General features: G+C 57.6%; 2 protein-coding genes across 17 annotated transcripts; both read left to right on the top strand.

Moving 5' to 3' along the window:
- The first annotated feature begins 135 nt into the window (after window positions 1-135).
- On the top strand, window positions 136-5,826 carry Syt5 (synaptotagmin 5). 2 transcript variants are annotated; one of them, XM_004866677.4, is made up of 9 exons: window positions 136-294; window positions 1,082-1,184; window positions 1,705-1,877; window positions 3,234-3,353; window positions 3,444-3,611; window positions 3,914-4,081; window positions 4,305-4,422; window positions 4,666-4,799; window positions 5,407-5,826. In XM_004866677.4, the coding sequence occupies exons 2-9, from the start codon at window positions 1,106-1,108 to the stop codon at window positions 5,605-5,607; spliced, it is 1,161 nt and encodes a 386-aa protein (XP_004866734.1). In that variant the 5' UTR covers window positions 136-294; window positions 1,082-1,105; the 3' UTR covers window positions 5,608-5,826. The 2 variants fall into 2 exon arrangements, with proteins under 2 accessions (XP_004866734.1, XP_004866735.1); XM_004866678.4 differs by lacking the exon at window positions 3,914-4,081 and having other exon boundaries at window positions 191-294.
- Window positions 5,827-7,348: 1,522 nt separating this feature from the next.
- Window positions 7,349-16,276, top strand: Dnaaf3 (dynein axonemal assembly factor 3). Of its 15 annotated transcripts, none has more exons than XM_087200994.1 (12): window positions 7,349-10,835; window positions 10,920-11,024; window positions 11,133-11,281; window positions 11,573-11,666; window positions 13,385-13,542; window positions 13,714-13,896; window positions 14,011-14,136; window positions 14,230-14,352; window positions 14,580-14,715; window positions 15,375-15,489; window positions 15,560-15,634; window positions 15,704-16,276. In XM_087200994.1, exons 2-12 carry the CDS (start codon window positions 10,940-10,942, stop codon window positions 15,978-15,980), a joined length of 1,521 nt encoding a protein of 506 aa, XP_087057120.1. In that variant the 5' UTR covers window positions 7,349-10,835; window positions 10,920-10,939; the 3' UTR covers window positions 15,981-16,276. The 15 variants fall into 15 exon arrangements, with proteins under 15 accessions (XP_087057120.1, XP_021101518.1, XP_087057126.1 ...); XM_004866672.4 differs by having other exon boundaries at window positions 10,721-10,835; window positions 10,936-11,024; XM_021245859.2 differs by having other exon boundaries at window positions 10,920-11,281.
- Window positions 16,277-16,607: the final 331 nt, after the last annotated feature.

Raw genomic sequence — 16,607 nt, 5'->3', positions numbered from 1 at the left:
TTCTTTCCCTGTGTGAGGTGTGCGCTGTGGAGCCGGTGTGCACTGCAGAGGTCGAGTGGATGGCCGGACCAGAACGCAGAAAATTCTAGGGCGTCGGGATCGACGTCCGGGCGTCATCGCAGCTCCTGGTGGGGCGGGCCGAGGGGCGGAGCGCGTCCTCCCTGCGGGACGGGCCGCGCGCACTCACCCTCGCGCGCGCCCGCCTGTCGGGGATCAGCACCCGGGACAGCGCCGCCCACGTGCGCGAGGCCGGGTGCTCGGTGGCTCCCCAGGTCCTGCCCAGCCACCCAGAAGGTAGGAGCGGCGGGCCCTGCCCGAGGTCCGGCCTCGGTCCATCCCCAAGGGACGGGGTGCGTGGGAGGGGAGGTGGGAGGCGGTGAGGGACCTGGGAAGAACCGAGCGAGGGCTGGGAGGTTGGAGCCCTAAACATGGAGATCGGGATTTAGAGGCGCTAGACGGTCGGCGTGGAGACAAAGAGCCGGGGGAGGGGAGGGACCCCGCAGCCTCGGACGGAGCTCGGCCGGGGCAGGGGAGACGCAGATTTCCGGGACGGAGCCGCAGACGCTCAGAAGGGGCGACGCCTGACTGGGGCCAAGAGGGAGAGCCGGATGCGGTTCCCCAGCCTCGCTGGGTTGGGAGATCTGGGTCTGGGGTCCCGGCGCACACAGCGCCCGCAGCCAGCGGGCCCCGCCCGACTCCGCTTCCGTGCGTCAGCCCCGCCCGTTGTCCAGGCAACAGGCCGTTGCCTGGCAACCAGAGTTGCTCACACCCCGCCGGTGTGGAGCCAGGCGGTTGCTCCAGGCAACGAGGTCCGCTGGTTCCCACGCCCGCCTTCCCCTACTTCCGTTTTGGCCTGGAAGGGGCAGAAGTCTGTGAGATGCCTGGGGATGCCTTGGAGGGAGGGGGCGTCCCATGCATGGAATTGAAACCTCAAGGCCTCGCCCTCCTTGATGTCGCGGGGAGGCTGGGACTACAACTCCCAGCAGGCCCAGAAAGCCGTGCAACCTGGAGGTCTTGTAGTCGAGGACTCAGTGGGTGCTGGGGTGGGAATGGGCCCTAGGGAGCTTGGTTGCCTTTGCAGCAAGGAGCCCGGGACCCTGCTGCCATGTTCCCAGAGCCCCCGACCCCGGGGCCTCCAGCTTCCGCCGCGCCTCCGGACTCCAGCCGCATCCGCCAGGGCGCAGGTGAACCGAGCTGACCCCTACCTAGAGCCGGTGGGACCCCGAGGGCAGGACTGGGGGTGGGGTTCAGGATGGGACGTCGAGGTTGGCATCCTGGACTGAAATTTGAAAGAAACGGGGAAAGAATGGAACAGGTTAGGAAGGAAAACTGGAAGCGGATCAGGAGTGTGGCATGGAATGGAACCTGGCATGGATGAATGGGAGGGTCCACCTGTCCCTTATTTTACAGATAGGGAAACTGGGGTCCAAGAAGGGATAGGGCTTCTTCTAAAACCAGCAGATGTTGAGCAGAAATGGGAGTGGAAAAGGAGATGAAACTAATAAGTAAGCAAAATAGCGTCAGCCTGGGTTAAGGCATCAACTAGCTTTTTAGGTGAGATCAGTTGGAAGGAAAATATGAGCATAAAATAGAATGAATTTTTGGAGGTTGAGACCAGGATTCCAGCTTCCACATGGAGTCCTGGCTGAACCAGCCAGCCGGCCTCCCAGGGCTTCCATGCCAGTCCCCTCCACCCCTCTGCAGTGCCGCCCTGGGCCCTGGCCACCATCGTGCTGGTCTCAGGCCTCCTGGTCTTCAGCTGCTGTTTCTGTCTCTGCCGGAAGCGTTGTCGGAGGCGGATGGGCAAGAAGAACCAGGCACAAGCCCAAGTCCACCTTCAGGAAGTGAAGGAGCTGGGCCAGAGTTACATAGACAAGGTGTGGCTTGGCCCAGCCCCTCAACCCTTCCCTGTGTGCATCCTGCACCTCTCAGTGGTCCAGTGGGTCTCAGTCCCTTATGCCTCCCCCTAAACCCACCGTGTCCACTCAGCTTCCCTGTGTGTCTAGCTCCCAACTGGACTCGGGGCCCTGGAGATGGGCCAGATCTAGTTGTTCACAAGAGCTTCACAGTGTGATGAGGGAGTCAGACACTCAATGCAGGCTGGTGTGTGTCCCATGCAGGTCAAAACAGGACATCGCAGGATGGCAGAGGGTACTCGACAGTTTAGAGCAGCGATGGCAAACATTTTAGAGCTTTCAGTAACAGTCTGCTGTGGCACGCAGGCCACAGGTTCACCACCACTGGCCTGGAGGGTCAAGGTGGTTTCTGCAGTGAGACCCAAGGACAGAGTTACCCCAGAGCAAAGAGGACATTCAAGTCAAAGGGAGAGAATGCTGAATCTTGACATCATTTAGGGATCAAAGAATCGTTTTTCACAATGGCTGGGAGTAGAGTACAAATTACTGAGCCCTGGAGTGGGGCATCTGCTCAGCTCAGCAGTGGCCATGTAATGAGGGCAAACAGGAGTTTGGGGAAGGTCTTGAGCAAGAGGAGCAGTCCCCTCCCTGTCCCTAAGCCCCCAATGTCCAACAACCATCTGCATCAAGTCACCTGCAGTATTTGTTGCATGTCTATTACATTCTGGATGGAATGTCATACAGACCTACCAAATCAGAATTTCCTAAAGAAATGATCCCCCATTTTGGTACCAGAGATCAAACTCAGGTCATTTCACTTGCAAGGCAGGCGGTGAAACCACTGAGTTAAATCCCTGGCCCTATGATCCCCCATTTTGCCATGAGATTCAGGAATTCCAATTCACAATGAATCTTGAGAAGTGATGGCCTGGGCTGAGGAGAAGCCTTCTGCTTTTCTTGTTTTGCTTTAGAATGTGAAGGACACAGTAAATATGCTGTTTCTCCTTCCCATTTTGTACTGACAGGATCACCAACCAATTGGCAATTTGTACTACTGCCCTAATATATCCACTAGCATGCAAAATAGCCTTCTTCTGCATCTTTCCTGTGGGCACTTGTTCTAGTCTAAGCATGATAAACACTGTATGCACTACTGATTCCCTGCCCATAGCAGACATCACTAATCAAATACTGATAAATCTTCTGCACCCATGTTTAGTTCCTGTCAGTGGCAGACGTCACTAATCCAACCCTAACTCTGCTTAGCTTCCAAGTGATCAGTTATAGCTCAAGGGATCTGGGATCCTCCATGGCTTTGAACCTGGAGGATGCTGCTGTCTGGAAGATTTCACCTGCCCTTGTCCCTGGCTCCCTAAGGTGCAGCCAGAAGTAGAGGAGCTGGAGCCCATGCCAGCTGGGCCAGGGCAGCAGGTAGCAGAGAAGCATGAGCTAGGACGACTGCAGTACTCACTGGACTATGACTTTCAGAGTGGTCAGGTGGGTGTGAGGAGGGGAGTGCTCCCCAGGGGAGGTCCTGGGAGGGAGGCAAAGATCAGGGTCCCTGCAACTGGGCCTGGGCACCTACAGCTGCTGGTGGGCATCCTGCAAGCGGAGGGACTGGCGGCCTTGGACCTGGGTGGCTCCTCGGACCCCTACGTGCGGGTCTACCTGCTACCAGACAAGCGGAGGCGACACGAGACCAAGGTGCATCGGCAGACACTGAACCCACACTTTGGGGAGGCCTTCACCTTCAAGGTGAGCACCTGAGGCTCCACAGCCTGCCTCCCACCCCCCTGCTTTCCCTGGAGGCAGCCACAGCTCAGGGTACCACCAGCCCTGGAGGCTGTTACACCGGCCCTAGGGCTGTCCCTTAGGCACCGCTGACCCTTGGTCCTTGGTGTTCCCATTCGGGTTCCACTGATCCTCATGGGTTCCCATGTTTCCCCACTTGCCTTCCTTGGACACTCAGCACCCATTTGATTCTCTTACCCAAACCTGCTCCCCTCTCTCTGACTTTCTACCCTCTGCCTTGCATTCTCTTGGTGCCACCTACCCAGGTCCCCTATGTGGAGCTGGGAGGCAGAGTGCTGGTCATGGCAGTGTACGACTTCGACCGCTTCTCCCGCAATGATGCCATTGGGGAGGTGCGGGTCCCCATGAGCTCAGTGGACTTGGGGCGGCCAGTGCAGGCCTGGCAGGAACTGCAGGCTGCTCCCAGGGAGGAGGTGAGCATTGTGGCCCCGCCCAGCCCTACCTGGTGCCCCACCCAGGCCTACCCTGGGCCAATCAGATTGCCAGCACCTGTAAGAGCTAGTTCCAGGGACTAGATTGGCATCTGGGTGCCTGACTCTGGACCCTCCCATTCCAAGGCGTGAGGAGGAAGGAAAGGGAGGAGAGGAGAGGATGGACAGAGAGATCTCTGGTCATGGGTCCCTCTCTGTCTTCTAGCTGGAGAAGCTAGGGGACATCTGCTTCTCTCTCCGCTATGTCCCCACGGCTGGGAAGCTCACTGTCATTGTCCTGGAGGCTAAAAACCTGAAGAAGATGGACGTAGGAGGACTGTCAGGTGGGTGGGAGCAAGGCAAGGGTGTGGGGGTGGTCAGGGAGGCTCTGGTTGGGACCCCCGGGCCTCTCAGGGGCAGCGGGAGCCCCCGTCTGCCGTGAGAGGGTTCAGATGCTGTCTTGCAGAGACTGAGGGGTGCGTAGGGTGTCTCAGGGCAGGCTGGAGGGAGGTCCCTATTCCTTCCCGAGACCCCATCCTGCTGGGCCCTGCAGAGGGGGCTCTGAGCCACCGCCTCCCCCCAACCAGATCCCTACGTCAAGGTCCACCTGCTGCAGGGGGGCAAAAAGGTGCGGAAGAAGAAAACCACTATCAAGAAGAACACGCTGAACCCCTACTACAATGAGGCCTTCAGCTTTGAGGTGCCCTGTGACCAAGTCCAGGTGAGCCAACCACCTGGCATTGCGGGAAGAGCCCTTCCCAGGGTGCAGTCAGGAGCCTGTGGCAGGGACGAGGGACTTGAGCACCCTAGAAGGCAGGTCCCGGGCCAAGAAACAAGATCTCTGCTTCCTGCTGTGATGCAGAAGGCCCAGCCCCCGTGCAGAAGGGATCTTCCAAAAATTGGGCTTAGGAACCCGGTGTGGTGGCTTAGGAAGAGTTTCTAGGAGAGAGGCTTCCTGATGCCTTCAAGGGCAGGGCCCAGCCAGGCGTGACTCGGGCTAGCCCGGCAGCCAGGCAGGAGCTCCGGTGGAGCTGCTCCCTAAGGAGCCCCAACAGCCCCTCAGCAATCCCCAGGGTCCATCTCCTCCAAAGTCTGTCTCAGGGGCTGGGGTGTAGCTCAGCACGGAGCACCTGCCCAGCATTCGAGAGGCCGTGGGTCAGAGCCTCAGCCTTGCGAAGAAGAAAGCGATCTGCTTTTGAACGAAGGAAGTCTGCAGAGCGGCTGCTCGCCCCGGGCCCTGTCCCCAGCCCCTCGCGCAGGGTGCCTGCCGGGTGCCCTTCGTCGCTCCCCTCCCCTCTCCTTTCTCTCCTCCTCCCCTCCCGCCCCAGAAGGTGCAGGTGGAGCTGACCGTGCTGGACTACGACAAGCTGGGCAGGAACGAGGCGGTCGGGCGGGTGGCGGTGGGCGTGGCCGCCGGCGGGGCTGGCCTGCGGCACTGGGCGGACATGCTGGCCAACCCCCGGCGGCCGGTGGCGCAGTGGCACTCGCTGCGGCCCCCTGACCGAGTGAGGCCACCGCCTGCACCCTGACGGCCACCGCCCGCCCCTTCCTTCCCGCCTCACCCCACGTCACCGTGGCAACCTTGCCCGCGTGGAAGCCCCAGGGTCCTGAGGGAAGCAGTCTGGTCCCCTGGCCCGGGGCCGCCCCTCCTCGCTCGCTCCGACCATCAGCTCCCCTTGTGCCCCTGCCCCAGGCCCTCCTCCCTCACACCAGGCACTGCTCCGGCCAAATAAATCCTCCACAGCCTGGCCTGGCCCTGCTCCTGGATGGGTGGGTGGGGCGGCCAGGAGGGAACCTCGGCTCCCGCGCCCCCAGCTCACCCGCCTGCTTCCCGCCCGCTTCCGGCCCGGCAGAAACCGTCACAATGACAAGGCTGCGTGTCTGCTGTGGAGTTGAGCACCCCCGCCGTACTCATGCATTTCTCCCACGCGCACAAAGCTTTCTCTTCTTCTCCCTTGGCTTTACTTTTGAACCCTTGTGGTTTCCAGACAAGCGCGTTACCACGGAGCTATCACCCCGCCCTCTGTGAGTTAAGACAGGGTCGTGCTAATGCCCAGGGGCCTCCCACTTGGTCTCCTCCTGCCTCAGCCTCCCGAGAGAGCGGCGATAGGTGTGCACATAGGGTTCGTGCCTCCTTCCCTGCTCCCTTCCTCTCCCCTTTCGGCCTTCTTCCGTCAGCCGTCCATCCTGTGTCCCCCAGACCTCTGTGCTAGGGTTCCCCCTGGGTGACATGGAGCAGAAGAAACGGAGACCCAGAGCTTACCCCACACAGCTCACAGTGCGGGAAACACGGGATTCCAGAGCCTTCGGATGAACTCCCCGGGGCCTGGGAGAAAGGACAGCGTCACGGGAGGAGCCCAGTGGTCGCACACTCCCCTCAGTATTCCTCCCACAAGTGCTGCCTTCCCTGTCTGGCTTCATTGGCCCCTCCCTCAGCTGGTCCCGGGCAGGATCTGGGGTGATGCGGGGAGTGGGCAGCAGCGCTCCCGGGAGCTGAGGAGGGCCGTACAGATGAGGCCGAGCTTCCTGGGAACCGTGGGAAGGGGGTCAGATCGGTCACATTGATTATGGTGTAGGTTTCCCCGAAGGAATGTAGTGATTTCCCGTGTATGGTGTGTGGGCGCGTGTGTGTTTTTGAGGAGAGCACTATGTATTATTACTACTACTGCTACCACTGCCAATAATCCTCACTAAAAGCCAGGTGTGGTGCAGACCCCTTTAATTCGAGCACATAGGAGGCTGAGGCAGGGGGATTGCTACAAGTTCAAAGCCAGCCTGGAGTACATAGCAAGAAGCTGTCTCAACACACAAACAAAATAATCCTCACAAAAACCACATTAAAAAAACACAATTGTTTTCCTAGTTGGCAAATAAGGGACAGAACTGATGTGATTTGCTCAGAATCACATAGCCCTGAAGTCTGTCTCTAAGCCCTGGGATTAAGCACACTCCAGTTTACATGACATCTGGGTCCCGTGTTCTCCGTCTCAACCAGAAAACAGACCAGGAATGAAGAATGAAACCAGTCCTAATGGAGATAGTGTTGGGAAGGAAGTGTGTGAGGGCTGAGACCACTTAGAAAGAAAGGGGGTTGGAGATCAGCCTTAAATGAGGTTGGTGTGTGGTCCTGGCGCTGTGGGAGGCTGATGGAAAGTTCCAGCCTCTGGCGGGGGATGTAGCTCAGTGGTTCTGGCACCTGCCTTGCAAGTGCAAGGACCCAAGTTCAATCCCTGGTACCAAAAACAAAAAAAGAAAGAAAGTTCCGGCCTAGCCTGGGTAATTTAGTGAGACCCTGTCTCAAATACATAAATAAATAAATGGATGAGGGTGTAGCTCAGTACTGGGGATTCAATCCCCAATATGATAAAAAATTGTTTAACTCAAAATAGAAGAATGCTTGTTTTATTAATTTCTAATTGGGCAGTTTTGTATTTCGCTAATAAGTACAATTAACAAGTCTAATAGACTTGCTTTGACAGAACTGAATCCTTTCCACAAAGACACTCACCTCTTTTTATAACTTGGAAAAACAAAAACAAAACAAAGTCTCCCTGAACAATTTTCATTATGCTTTCATATTTTTTCTTGTTCGATGACATAAGGACACCGGTTCTTCAAATTTTTCTTTGGAATTTATTATTTTAACATGTCCTCTTGTGTACCTAAGGTGTGTGGCTTGCTGTGTTGACACCCACGTGTCCAGGGGGTCGATTATTCTTGTGGGGCTGAGGAGGGAGCTGCAGGGTTCCCTGTGCCCTTAGATCACGATCACGAAGCCCCTGCAGGGAGACTGTATGTGGGGTGAGGGTGACAGGGACAAAGGGCTGCACCAGGCTGGCAGGAGCAGGACCCCAGCCCCTGGGCTAAGGGCTGCACTGGAAGCCACGTCACATGCAGGGACCCTCAGCCAGCGTGGGACAGGGCACCACAAAGATCCATGCACACCTGACACCGAGGCCAAGTGCCTGAGTGTGCTGCTGTCCAGTCCCCTGAAGATAGAGTAGTGGGACCCACAGGCAGAGAGCTGTGGCCATTCTGCTGGGAAGGCAGCAGCAGAGCTCAGAGCAGGAATCCGTGTTGGGGCTGGAAGGATGAGCAGGACTTTTCCAGGGGGTGATGTAAAGAATACAGATGTAGGGGCCACAGGGCCTTGTGACCTGCTAGTGGTGTGGCCACTCCTCAAGCCCTGGGGTATGGTTCACTCATTTCCACCTTGAAAATATCTCCACCATGGTTGATTTCAAGTGACAAATATATAGTCACTGAATGTTAAGGTTTATATCAAGATGTCGCCCCAAAAGTCTCATGTGCTCATATGTGGGGCTTTAGGGAGGTGACTGGATCATGGGTGTAATATATTGGATCATGGGTGTGTAATATCCCCTTTCCCTGAAAATAAGACCTAGCAGAAAAATAATCAGTCTTGAAAACTAGAGATCAAAATGCCAGCCCCGGGCTGGGGATTTAGCTCAGTGGTTCTGGTGTCTGCCTCGCAAGCGCAAGGTCCCGAGTTCGATCCCCGGTACCAAAAAAAAAAAAAATGCTATCCCCAATGAGCCTGTCCTCTCCTCACCTGCTGCCGCTATTCTCTTGCTCAGAGTACTAGCTCTTACTCTTACTGTAAAGCAGGCAAAGCTGAGACAGGGTGATTGCAGCTGGCATTTTGATCTCTAGTTTTCAAGGCTGATTAGTTTTCAGTTAAGTCTTTTTTTTTTTTTTTTTTGGTTCTGGGGATCAAACTCAGGACCTTGTGCTTGCGAGGCAGGCTTGGTGCCACTGAGCTAAATCTCCAGCCCAGTTAAGTCTTATTTTGGGGGAATCATGGTTCTAGATTGGTCCACTGATGAGTTTATCACTGGATGTGATGTTGGGAAGTGAAAGCTGACGGGAGAAGGTGGCCACTGGGGGGTGACTTGGTAGGGTCTGTCTGTCTCCCTCTCTCCTCCCTTGTTCCCCTTCCCAATTAAACATTTTCTTCCCATTTCCCAATATCTATTATAATATACATTGTAGTCCTTATTTCCACTTTTAGTTTCTCACACCAGAGAAACAATGTGGTATTTCCACATGTGTGTCTGATTTACTTCACTTAAGAGTATGGTCTCAAGGTGCATCTATTTGCAGCTGCTGGATTGATTTCTCATGGTCCTTTGCTATTTTTAAGAAATCTTTCTTTTTATGATTGCTAATCACAATCCTGTCTTCTGTACCTGATATTCAGTCCTCACATTGGCTTATTCTGCTGCATATACTTTCAATGGTGTTTTAATCTCCTGTTTGGAACTTTTTTTTTTTTGGTTCGAGGGATTGAACTCGGGTCCTTGCGCTTGCACAGCAGGCGGTGAAACCACTGAGCTAAATCCCTGGCCCTTAATCACCTGTTTGAATCTGTTTCATGGATTCCATTTCTTTCCTTTATTGGGTATTCATGGTTTCCATCACTTTTTGGAGCTCTTCTATTTTTTTTTTTATTTGTATCTGCTCTAGAGTTACTAAGCATGTCTTTCATTCTGGTATGATTAAGTTTTTTTAATTTTTATTTTTTAATGTTTTTTAAAAATATTGCACTAAAAATATTACACAGAAACACTATGTTTTTTTTTTTTTTTTTTTTTTTACAGAAGCACTATTTATCTTTATTGCTGAGATTTTTTGGCTATACCTTAAATTGTGGGACCTTGCCCAAGCCCTTAAGAAGTAATGATGCTGTGACACTGAGCTAAATCCCCAGCCCTCACCCAGGTCTTTTTATTTTTTATTTTGAGATAAGGTCTCAGTATGTTGCCCAGGCTGGGCTGGAAATTGCTATTATACTGCCTCAGCCTCTCAAGTACCTGGGATTACAGGTGTGGAACACCGTGCCCAACTAAAATTTAATTTTAAATAATGATCACGTGTAACAACCTGCTTACAAAATTTCTTTCTTTTTCTTTTTGAGACAAGGTCTCACTATGTAGTTCAAGCTGGCCTTGAACTCACCATGTAGCCCAGGCTGGCCTCGAACTTGCAGGGATCCTCCTGCCTCAGCCTCCTGAGTGCTGGGATTACAGGCATGTGCCACAATGCCCAGCACAAAATATAGCGACTAGGAAGAGTGAGCGCCCTGTGTCTCATGTGACTACAGGCCTGTGTTAGGCTGTGAGGGAAAGTGGACACAGAGGTCTCCAGGCTAGGCTACCTCACTTTAATTTGGATTCATCAAAGTTCCATTGTTTTGCCTTAATTTAATTTTATTCTTGGATTTTTTTTTCTTTTCTTTTTTATTTTTGAGACAGGGTCTCTTTCTGTAGTTAGGGCTGGTCTTGGCTCAGTTTTTTTGGTACCGGGGATCGAACTCAGGACCTTGCGAGGCAGACGGCAGAACCCCTGAGCTAAATCCTCGGTCCTGTTCGGGCTGGTCTTGAACTCATCTGTAGCCCAGGCTGCCTCAAGCAATCCTCCGTCTCCGCCCAGTCAGCCTCGTTAGGCCCCATCCCATCCCTACAAAGTTGTCCTGACAACCGCGTCCCCACGCCCCCCAAGCGTGGAGGCGTCTCTCAGTATTCCTATTGGTCAAAAGTTTGTAGAGGGAGGCTCTACTTCACATTCGTTGGTCAGTTGCCCTGGGCGGGGCAAGTGTACGCGTTCCCATTGGCTGATTGTTGAGAGGGGCGGGGCTTTTGACAGCGGTTGGACTAGGGCGGCAGACCTCAACTTAGCAGTGAGCAGCCGCGAGTGGGAGGAGACGCCGGCTGTCCCGAGTATTTGGAGGGTAAAGGTGAGCAGGGTCGCGGGGAGGGGAAAAGGGCGGGAGGTGAGGAACGGCGAGCGGCGACGGGATGCACAAGTGTGGGACTCCCAGGGTGTCTGTCCCGCAGGGCGATGACCACCCCGGCAGGCTCGGGCGCGGGCTTCGGCTGGGTGTCCTGGTGGGGCCTGTCGCCGGCTCTGGACCTGCAGGCGGAGGGTGAGTCCCCAGGGCGTTCTTCTGCCTCAGCTCCCCCGGGCAGCTCTGCAGGGAGGAGGCGGCAGGGGGAGCTATGGCGCCCCAGCCCCGCCCGCGTGGTCTCGTCAGGCCCTGCTGCGCAAGCGGACGCGGACGCGGACGGGGACGCGGCGCGCGCCACCCCCGAGCTCAACGTGCTGCTGCTGGGCTCCGTGGACGGGCGCCACCTGCTGCGCACCCTGGCCCGGGCGGCTCGCTGGCCGCGCAGGAGGCTCAACGTGAGCAGGACGGGGGCGTGGAGCGGGGACCCTGGCCGCTGAACCCTTGAGGGAGGCGGGGCTGGCATTCTGCGCCCGTGGGTCCTGGTAGGAAGGGGCCGCGCGCCGGGGTCTGAAGGAGGTGGAGCTGGGCGCCCCCGGTTCTGGGGAAGGAGCGGAGGGGGCGGGGCGGCCGAAGCCTCAGGGCCCTAGCAGCTGCAGGGCGGAGGGCGTGGAGGAGGGGCGGCACCCAGGACGCTGGCGGGCCAGCCCGGGGTGCAAGTTTGAATGGTCGCGGCCCCGTCCTTCCAGTTCTATCTTCTGGAGCACAACCTGGAGGCTGTGGCCCGACACATGCTCATCTTCAGCCTCGCTCTGGAGGACCCCGAGAAGATGGGGCTGCAAGGTCAGTGGAGACATCCAGGCATCTGACCCCACCCTCAACCTCCCTAGGGCTTCCCGCCTTTCAGTGGTGACGTTGAAAACTTTGGTCATTGCTCTTCTCCTTCTTTTCTCCTCCTCCTCCTCCACCTCCTCCTCCTCCTCCTCCTCCTCCTCCTCTTTTTGTTTGTTTTGTTGTTTTGAGACAGGATCTCACTGTGTAGCCCAGGCTGGCCTCGAACTCTCAGCAGTTCTCCTGCCTCAGCCTCCCAAGTGCTGAGATTACAGGCGTGCACCACTATACCCAGCTTTTATGTTTCATTTTGAGATGGGGTTTCACTCAGTCTCTAAATTTCCCAGGCTGGGCTCAAACTTGCCATCTTCCTGTCTCAGCCTCCCACAGTGCTGGGTTCAAGGTGTGCACCACCGTACCCAGCTTCCCTATTTCATCCTGAGCCTCAACTTTTCCCACCTGCAAAACGAGGCCCAGTGTCATCCCTCGACCCACAGGTAATTCTAGGAGAAAATCCACAGGACACCTCAGAACGGTGCATGACACCACGTGAGTGCGGTGATGCTCCTGTGGTCAGTGCATCAGCCGCTCCTGCGAGCTGTCCTGTCCCCTCACCCGAAGTTGCACAGGCTGTAGCCAGATTCCTGCTCTGCTTGCTGTGTGGCCTGGGGCAGGAACCCACTACCCCTAGCTGGGCCTCATTTCTACATTTGTCAAAGTTCCCGTGCAGCTGGGCTTGGTGGCAGCTTGTGATCCCAGTGCTTTGGGAGGCAGAGGTGGAGGCAGAGACAGAGACCAAAGGATCACAAGTTGGAGCCCAACCTGGGCAACTTAGCAAGACCTTGTCTCAAAATAAAGTATTTTTTTTAAAAGGGGGGCTGGGACTGTAGCTCAATTTGAAGGCCCTGGGCTTAATGCTCTGTACAGTAAGGAAATAAAAGTTCCTCCACCAATAGGATTCCCCTTAGGAGTCATAGTGCTTGGTGTATGATGCCAGCTCCATATATCTGAGCGAGTTTTGCATTTTATTATGAGGATTGATGGTCATGGCTATTAACAGCCCAGGGCCTTCAGAATACATTGCACATTGCACCTTCTTTAAGATTCTTAAACTGAGCTTGTCTATTTAATTAAACCCATGTAGTTCTCTTCTATAACTAAAATCTACATGTATCATCTGTCTACCTCACAATATACATGCACGCTTGTAAGTGTATGTGTGCATATATAATATGCAAGCAAAGGCATATCGTTCTCTCACAGGATTCTTAAGAAGCTAGAGGAGTGTGGCGGTGTATGCTTGTAATCTCAGCATGCTGGAAGGCTGAGGCAAGGGGGTGGCAAGTTTGAACCCAGCCTGGGCAACTGAGCAAAAACCCTGTCTCAAAATAAATACATAAAAATAAATAAGGGCCGAAGATGTAGCTCAGTGCCAAGGCCCTGGATTCAGGCTCCAGTACCACAGGCAAAACCAAAACCAAAATCAAGCAATTTAATACTGTAGCATTTAGAAAGGCAGATCTCTCTGTCTCTACAGTTCAGATCCTCTTTGCTATTTTAAAGAGCAGGGAGATTTTAAACGTGAGAGAGGGGCAGGGCGGGAGGACCGGGCCGGGAGGACCAGGCCGGGAGACCGGGGTTGGGAGGGAGTTGTCCTCCCTGGGGCAGTTCCGGGGCTCCTCCTGCGCACTCGGTACCTGATTCCGGGGCTCCCCCACCCCGCCCTCCAGAGCAGAGCGAGGCCTTCCTGGAGGTGTGGGGGAACGCGCTGCTGCGGGCCCCGGTGGCCGCCTTCGTGCGCGAGCAGGCCTCCCGCCTGGCGCTCCTGGTCCCCGAGCCCGACCGCCTGGAGCGGGAGCTGCCCTGGCTCAGCCTGCGTGCGCTCAAGGTGCCGTCCGCGACGTCCCCGTGGGGTCCAGGCCCGGGTGCGGCGTGGAAGCCTGGCTCCGATTCCACTGTGGACGTCGGGGCCTCAGTTTCCCGGGGGGGGGGGAGGCAGGAGAGCGGGGGGGGGGCGCCCTGCATCCGGGCCTCTGCTCTCCCACACGCGTGGCTGCAGTTCCGCGAGCGCGATGAGCTGGAGGCCGTGCTCCGTTTCTGGTCCTGCGAGGAGCGGGGCCCACAGGCCTTCCCCATGGGCCGCCTGTGGGACGCGCGGGTGCGACACTACCTGGGCTCGCGCTACGACGCGCGGTGCGGGGTCAGCGACTGGGACCTGCGCATGAAGTTGCACGACCGCGGGGTGAGGGTCGGGCCGGGCCGGATCCCGGGTCTGAGCAGGAGGCTCGAACCCCGGCCTGAGGCGGGGGCCCCTGTCCCGGCCACTCAGACGGCCTTCCCCCTCGGGCTGCCCCAGGCCCAGGTCATCCACACCCAGGAATTCCGCCGCTGGAGGGACACAGGCGTCGCCTTTGAACTCAGAGACTCCAGCGCCTACCACGAGCCCAACCGGACCCTGGCGTCCGGCCGCCTCCTGACCCACGTGGGTTCCGCTCCCGGTCCACACCTTTTCAAGAATCTACATGTAAGTTGGGGCCCACGTCAACCTCACCTGCCTCCTCTCCTGTTTTCCCAGTGCGGGGAGCGCGTGGCAGCGCGCGGGTACTGGGGGGACATCGCTACGGGGCCCTTCGTGGCCTTTGGCATCGAGGCGGATGACCAGAGCCTCCTGCAGACCAGGAACGGGCAGCCGACCAAGGTGTGCGGCGGGGAAGCAGGAGCTGGGGCCAGAGCCCAGGCCCCGCCCTTCTCCCGCCGGGCCCCGCCCCGTAGGCTAAGCCCCGCCTCCTCGTGTGCGGGTCCGCAGCCGGTGTGCGTGGAATTCCCGCCCAGGCTCCAACTTCCCTTCACCCTAGGCCCCGCCCCCTCCCTGCCCCCAAGCTTTGTTAGCCCCAGGGTCCGTCCCGCCCCTTCGCGCCTGCACAGACTGCGGGAGAGATCACGCAACACAACGTGATGGAGGTGCTTCGAGAACTGGCCGCCTGGGGGCGCCCGAGAGACACGCAAGGGGACCGGGAGAAGCAACCCGAGCCGGAAGGCAGCCCGGAGCAGGAGACCTCGGGTAAGCGGGACCTGGGTAACCCCGTCCTCAGCCTCGAGGTGGTTCGAATCCCAGCATGGACGCGGGGGTTGGCAATGCCCGGGCAGGGGCCGCTCCTTGACATTCTGCCTCTTCATCTCCTCCATTCTCTCCCAGTCCTAAATCTGACCCCATCCTTCGGATTCTGTAAAGGCCTTGGCTGGCTGGAAATGTTCTCTCCCCACCCCTCAGAGCTAGGGATCGAAGCCAGGTCTTGGCACCAAGCTGCATCCCCAGACCTTTTTTGTCTTTAAGACTGTCTCGCTAAATCACCAGGTTGTCCAGGCTGGGCCCCAGCGTGCAGTCCTTTTGCTCAGCCTCCCAGAGTGCGGGATTCCAGGCGCACTCGAATCACTTGGCCGGGCAAAAACTCACTATCACAGGGAGCCGCCCGCCGCCTCAGACACTGACCCCACCAGGATTTTGCCTGTCTCCCGACCATGCCCTGGCCTGTCGCCCCGCTTCCGGAGACTGTCCCCCTCTACAGGGCCCGCCCTTGCGGCCTGGGCCACCCACTGTTGTCGGGACTGTAAACTGGGGCTCTGCCTGCCCGCCGACTTCCCAGTCTCAGGCAGGAATCCGGAAGCAGATGTCAGGCGCACTGGTTCCCTGGAAAGGTGACGCTCAACCACCCTCCCCAGGAGACCTGGCCCCGGCCCCCTTCAAGCTCCACTTCCTGTCGCTTGGATCCGCGCGCTCGCTGCACCACAAAGGCTGCTACCAGGCCCGCTTCCAGCTTCTCTACGTGGCCTGCGGGTGAGGCTCGAGGCTGGGGGGCACAGGGCGGGTCGCGCCCCCTGCCGCTGCTCACCGCCCCCCTCCGCAGCATGGTGCACCTGCTCGGCCCCGAACTCGCGGCCTGCATGGCCCCCGGCGGGAACCTGCTGGTGGAGTTGGCCCGGTGAGCCTGCGTGGCGCGGGGTGGGGTCCGCGTGCAGACTCGAGGTCCCTCACCGCCCCTCCCGCTCAGGTTCCTGGTGGACCTGCGGCCCGAGCAGCTGCAGGCCTTCGCCGCCCGGGTCGGGGAGCTGGCGGGGGCAGCCGGCTTTACCCCGTGCGCTTCGGCCGGGCCCGCGGAGACCTTCGCACGCTTCGCCAAGCAGGGTGCGCGGGGCCCAGACACCCGCCCCAGAGCCCCTTCCGCGGCGCCCCCTGTCGCGGCTGCACCACCCCAGCCCCACGACCTGGCCTCCCACGCCACAACAGGACTGGACTCCGGAGCCCCAGTGCCCCTCTCTGACTTCTAAAGGGGGCTCCGGAGACCCGGAGCCGCTCGAAGGAGTCTGACCCACTTCTGGCGTCGCCGGCTTCCCACCCAAGGTGGCGCTCAGCCGCAGAGCCGGACCTCCACGCTCCCTGTCTCGGGTTCCGTGTGCGATCCGAGGTCCTACGTTGTCCCTCAGAGCCTCAACTCCACCCAGGACTCCAAGCCCAGACTGGAGGTCCTGCCCCAGCCCCCAGCCCCCTCCCAGCCTCCTGCCCTCCTTTCCTGGCTGGGATGGGGGCAGCACTCGAGCAGCTCAGTAAAGAGTCCTATGTCCTCCTCTGGTGTCCCCGAGTCCTCTGTCCTCACTGGCTCCAGCCCCGGGCTGGGGAGGGCCCCAGAGGTCGGAAGCAGACCTCTAGGCTTGCAAGTGGGCTGTGGGTGGCTGTCTCCGAGCTGCAGCCTGAGGACGGGCCCACACCTGGGCCTTGTGGTTAAATAACAAGCAGCAGCCAGGCGTGATGGTGCAGGCCAGTAACCTCAGCAGTCAGGGGCTGAGGCAAGAGGGTTGCCCAGAGTTTGAGGCCAGCCTGGGCCACCTGGTGAGTTCAAGGCCAGCCTGAACTACATAGTGAGACCCTGTCTTAAAGAAAACTAAGTAAAATATAAG

Source organism: Heterocephalus glaber, unplaced genomic scaffold, assembly GCF_053883595.1.
Source record: "Heterocephalus glaber isolate CG9 unplaced genomic scaffold, H.glaber_assembly_v1.0 deba00001745, whole genome shotgun sequence".
NCBI lineage: Eukaryota > Metazoa > Chordata > Mammalia > Rodentia > Bathyergidae > Heterocephalus > Heterocephalus glaber.
This window is presented reverse-complemented; position numbering and strand designations above follow the sequence as displayed.

Coding starts and splice junctions, on each gene's coding strand:
- Syt5 (XM_004866677.4), top strand. CDS start 1,106: ATGTTCCCAGAGCCCCCGACCCCGGGGCCTCCAGCTTCCGCCGCGCCT. Junction 3,612..3,913: donor GGGAGGCCTTCACCTTCAAG/GTGAGCACCTGA, acceptor CCACCTACCCAG/GTCCCCTATGTGGAGCTGGG. Junction 4,082..4,304: donor AGGCTGCTCCCAGGGAGGAG/GTGAGCATTGTG, acceptor TCTGTCTTCTAG/CTGGAGAAGCTAGGGGACAT.
- Dnaaf3 (XM_021245859.2), top strand. CDS start 10,940: ATGACCACCCCGGCAGGCTCGGGCGCGGGCTTCGGCTGGGTGTCCTGG. Junction 13,897..14,010: donor TGAAGTTGCACGACCGCGGG/GTGAGGGTCGGG, acceptor GGGCTGCCCCAG/GCCCAGGTCATCCACACCCA. Junction 14,137..14,229: donor CCGGCCGCCTCCTGACCCAC/GTGGGTTCCGCT, acceptor CTGTTTTCCCAG/TGCGGGGAGCGCGTGGCAGC.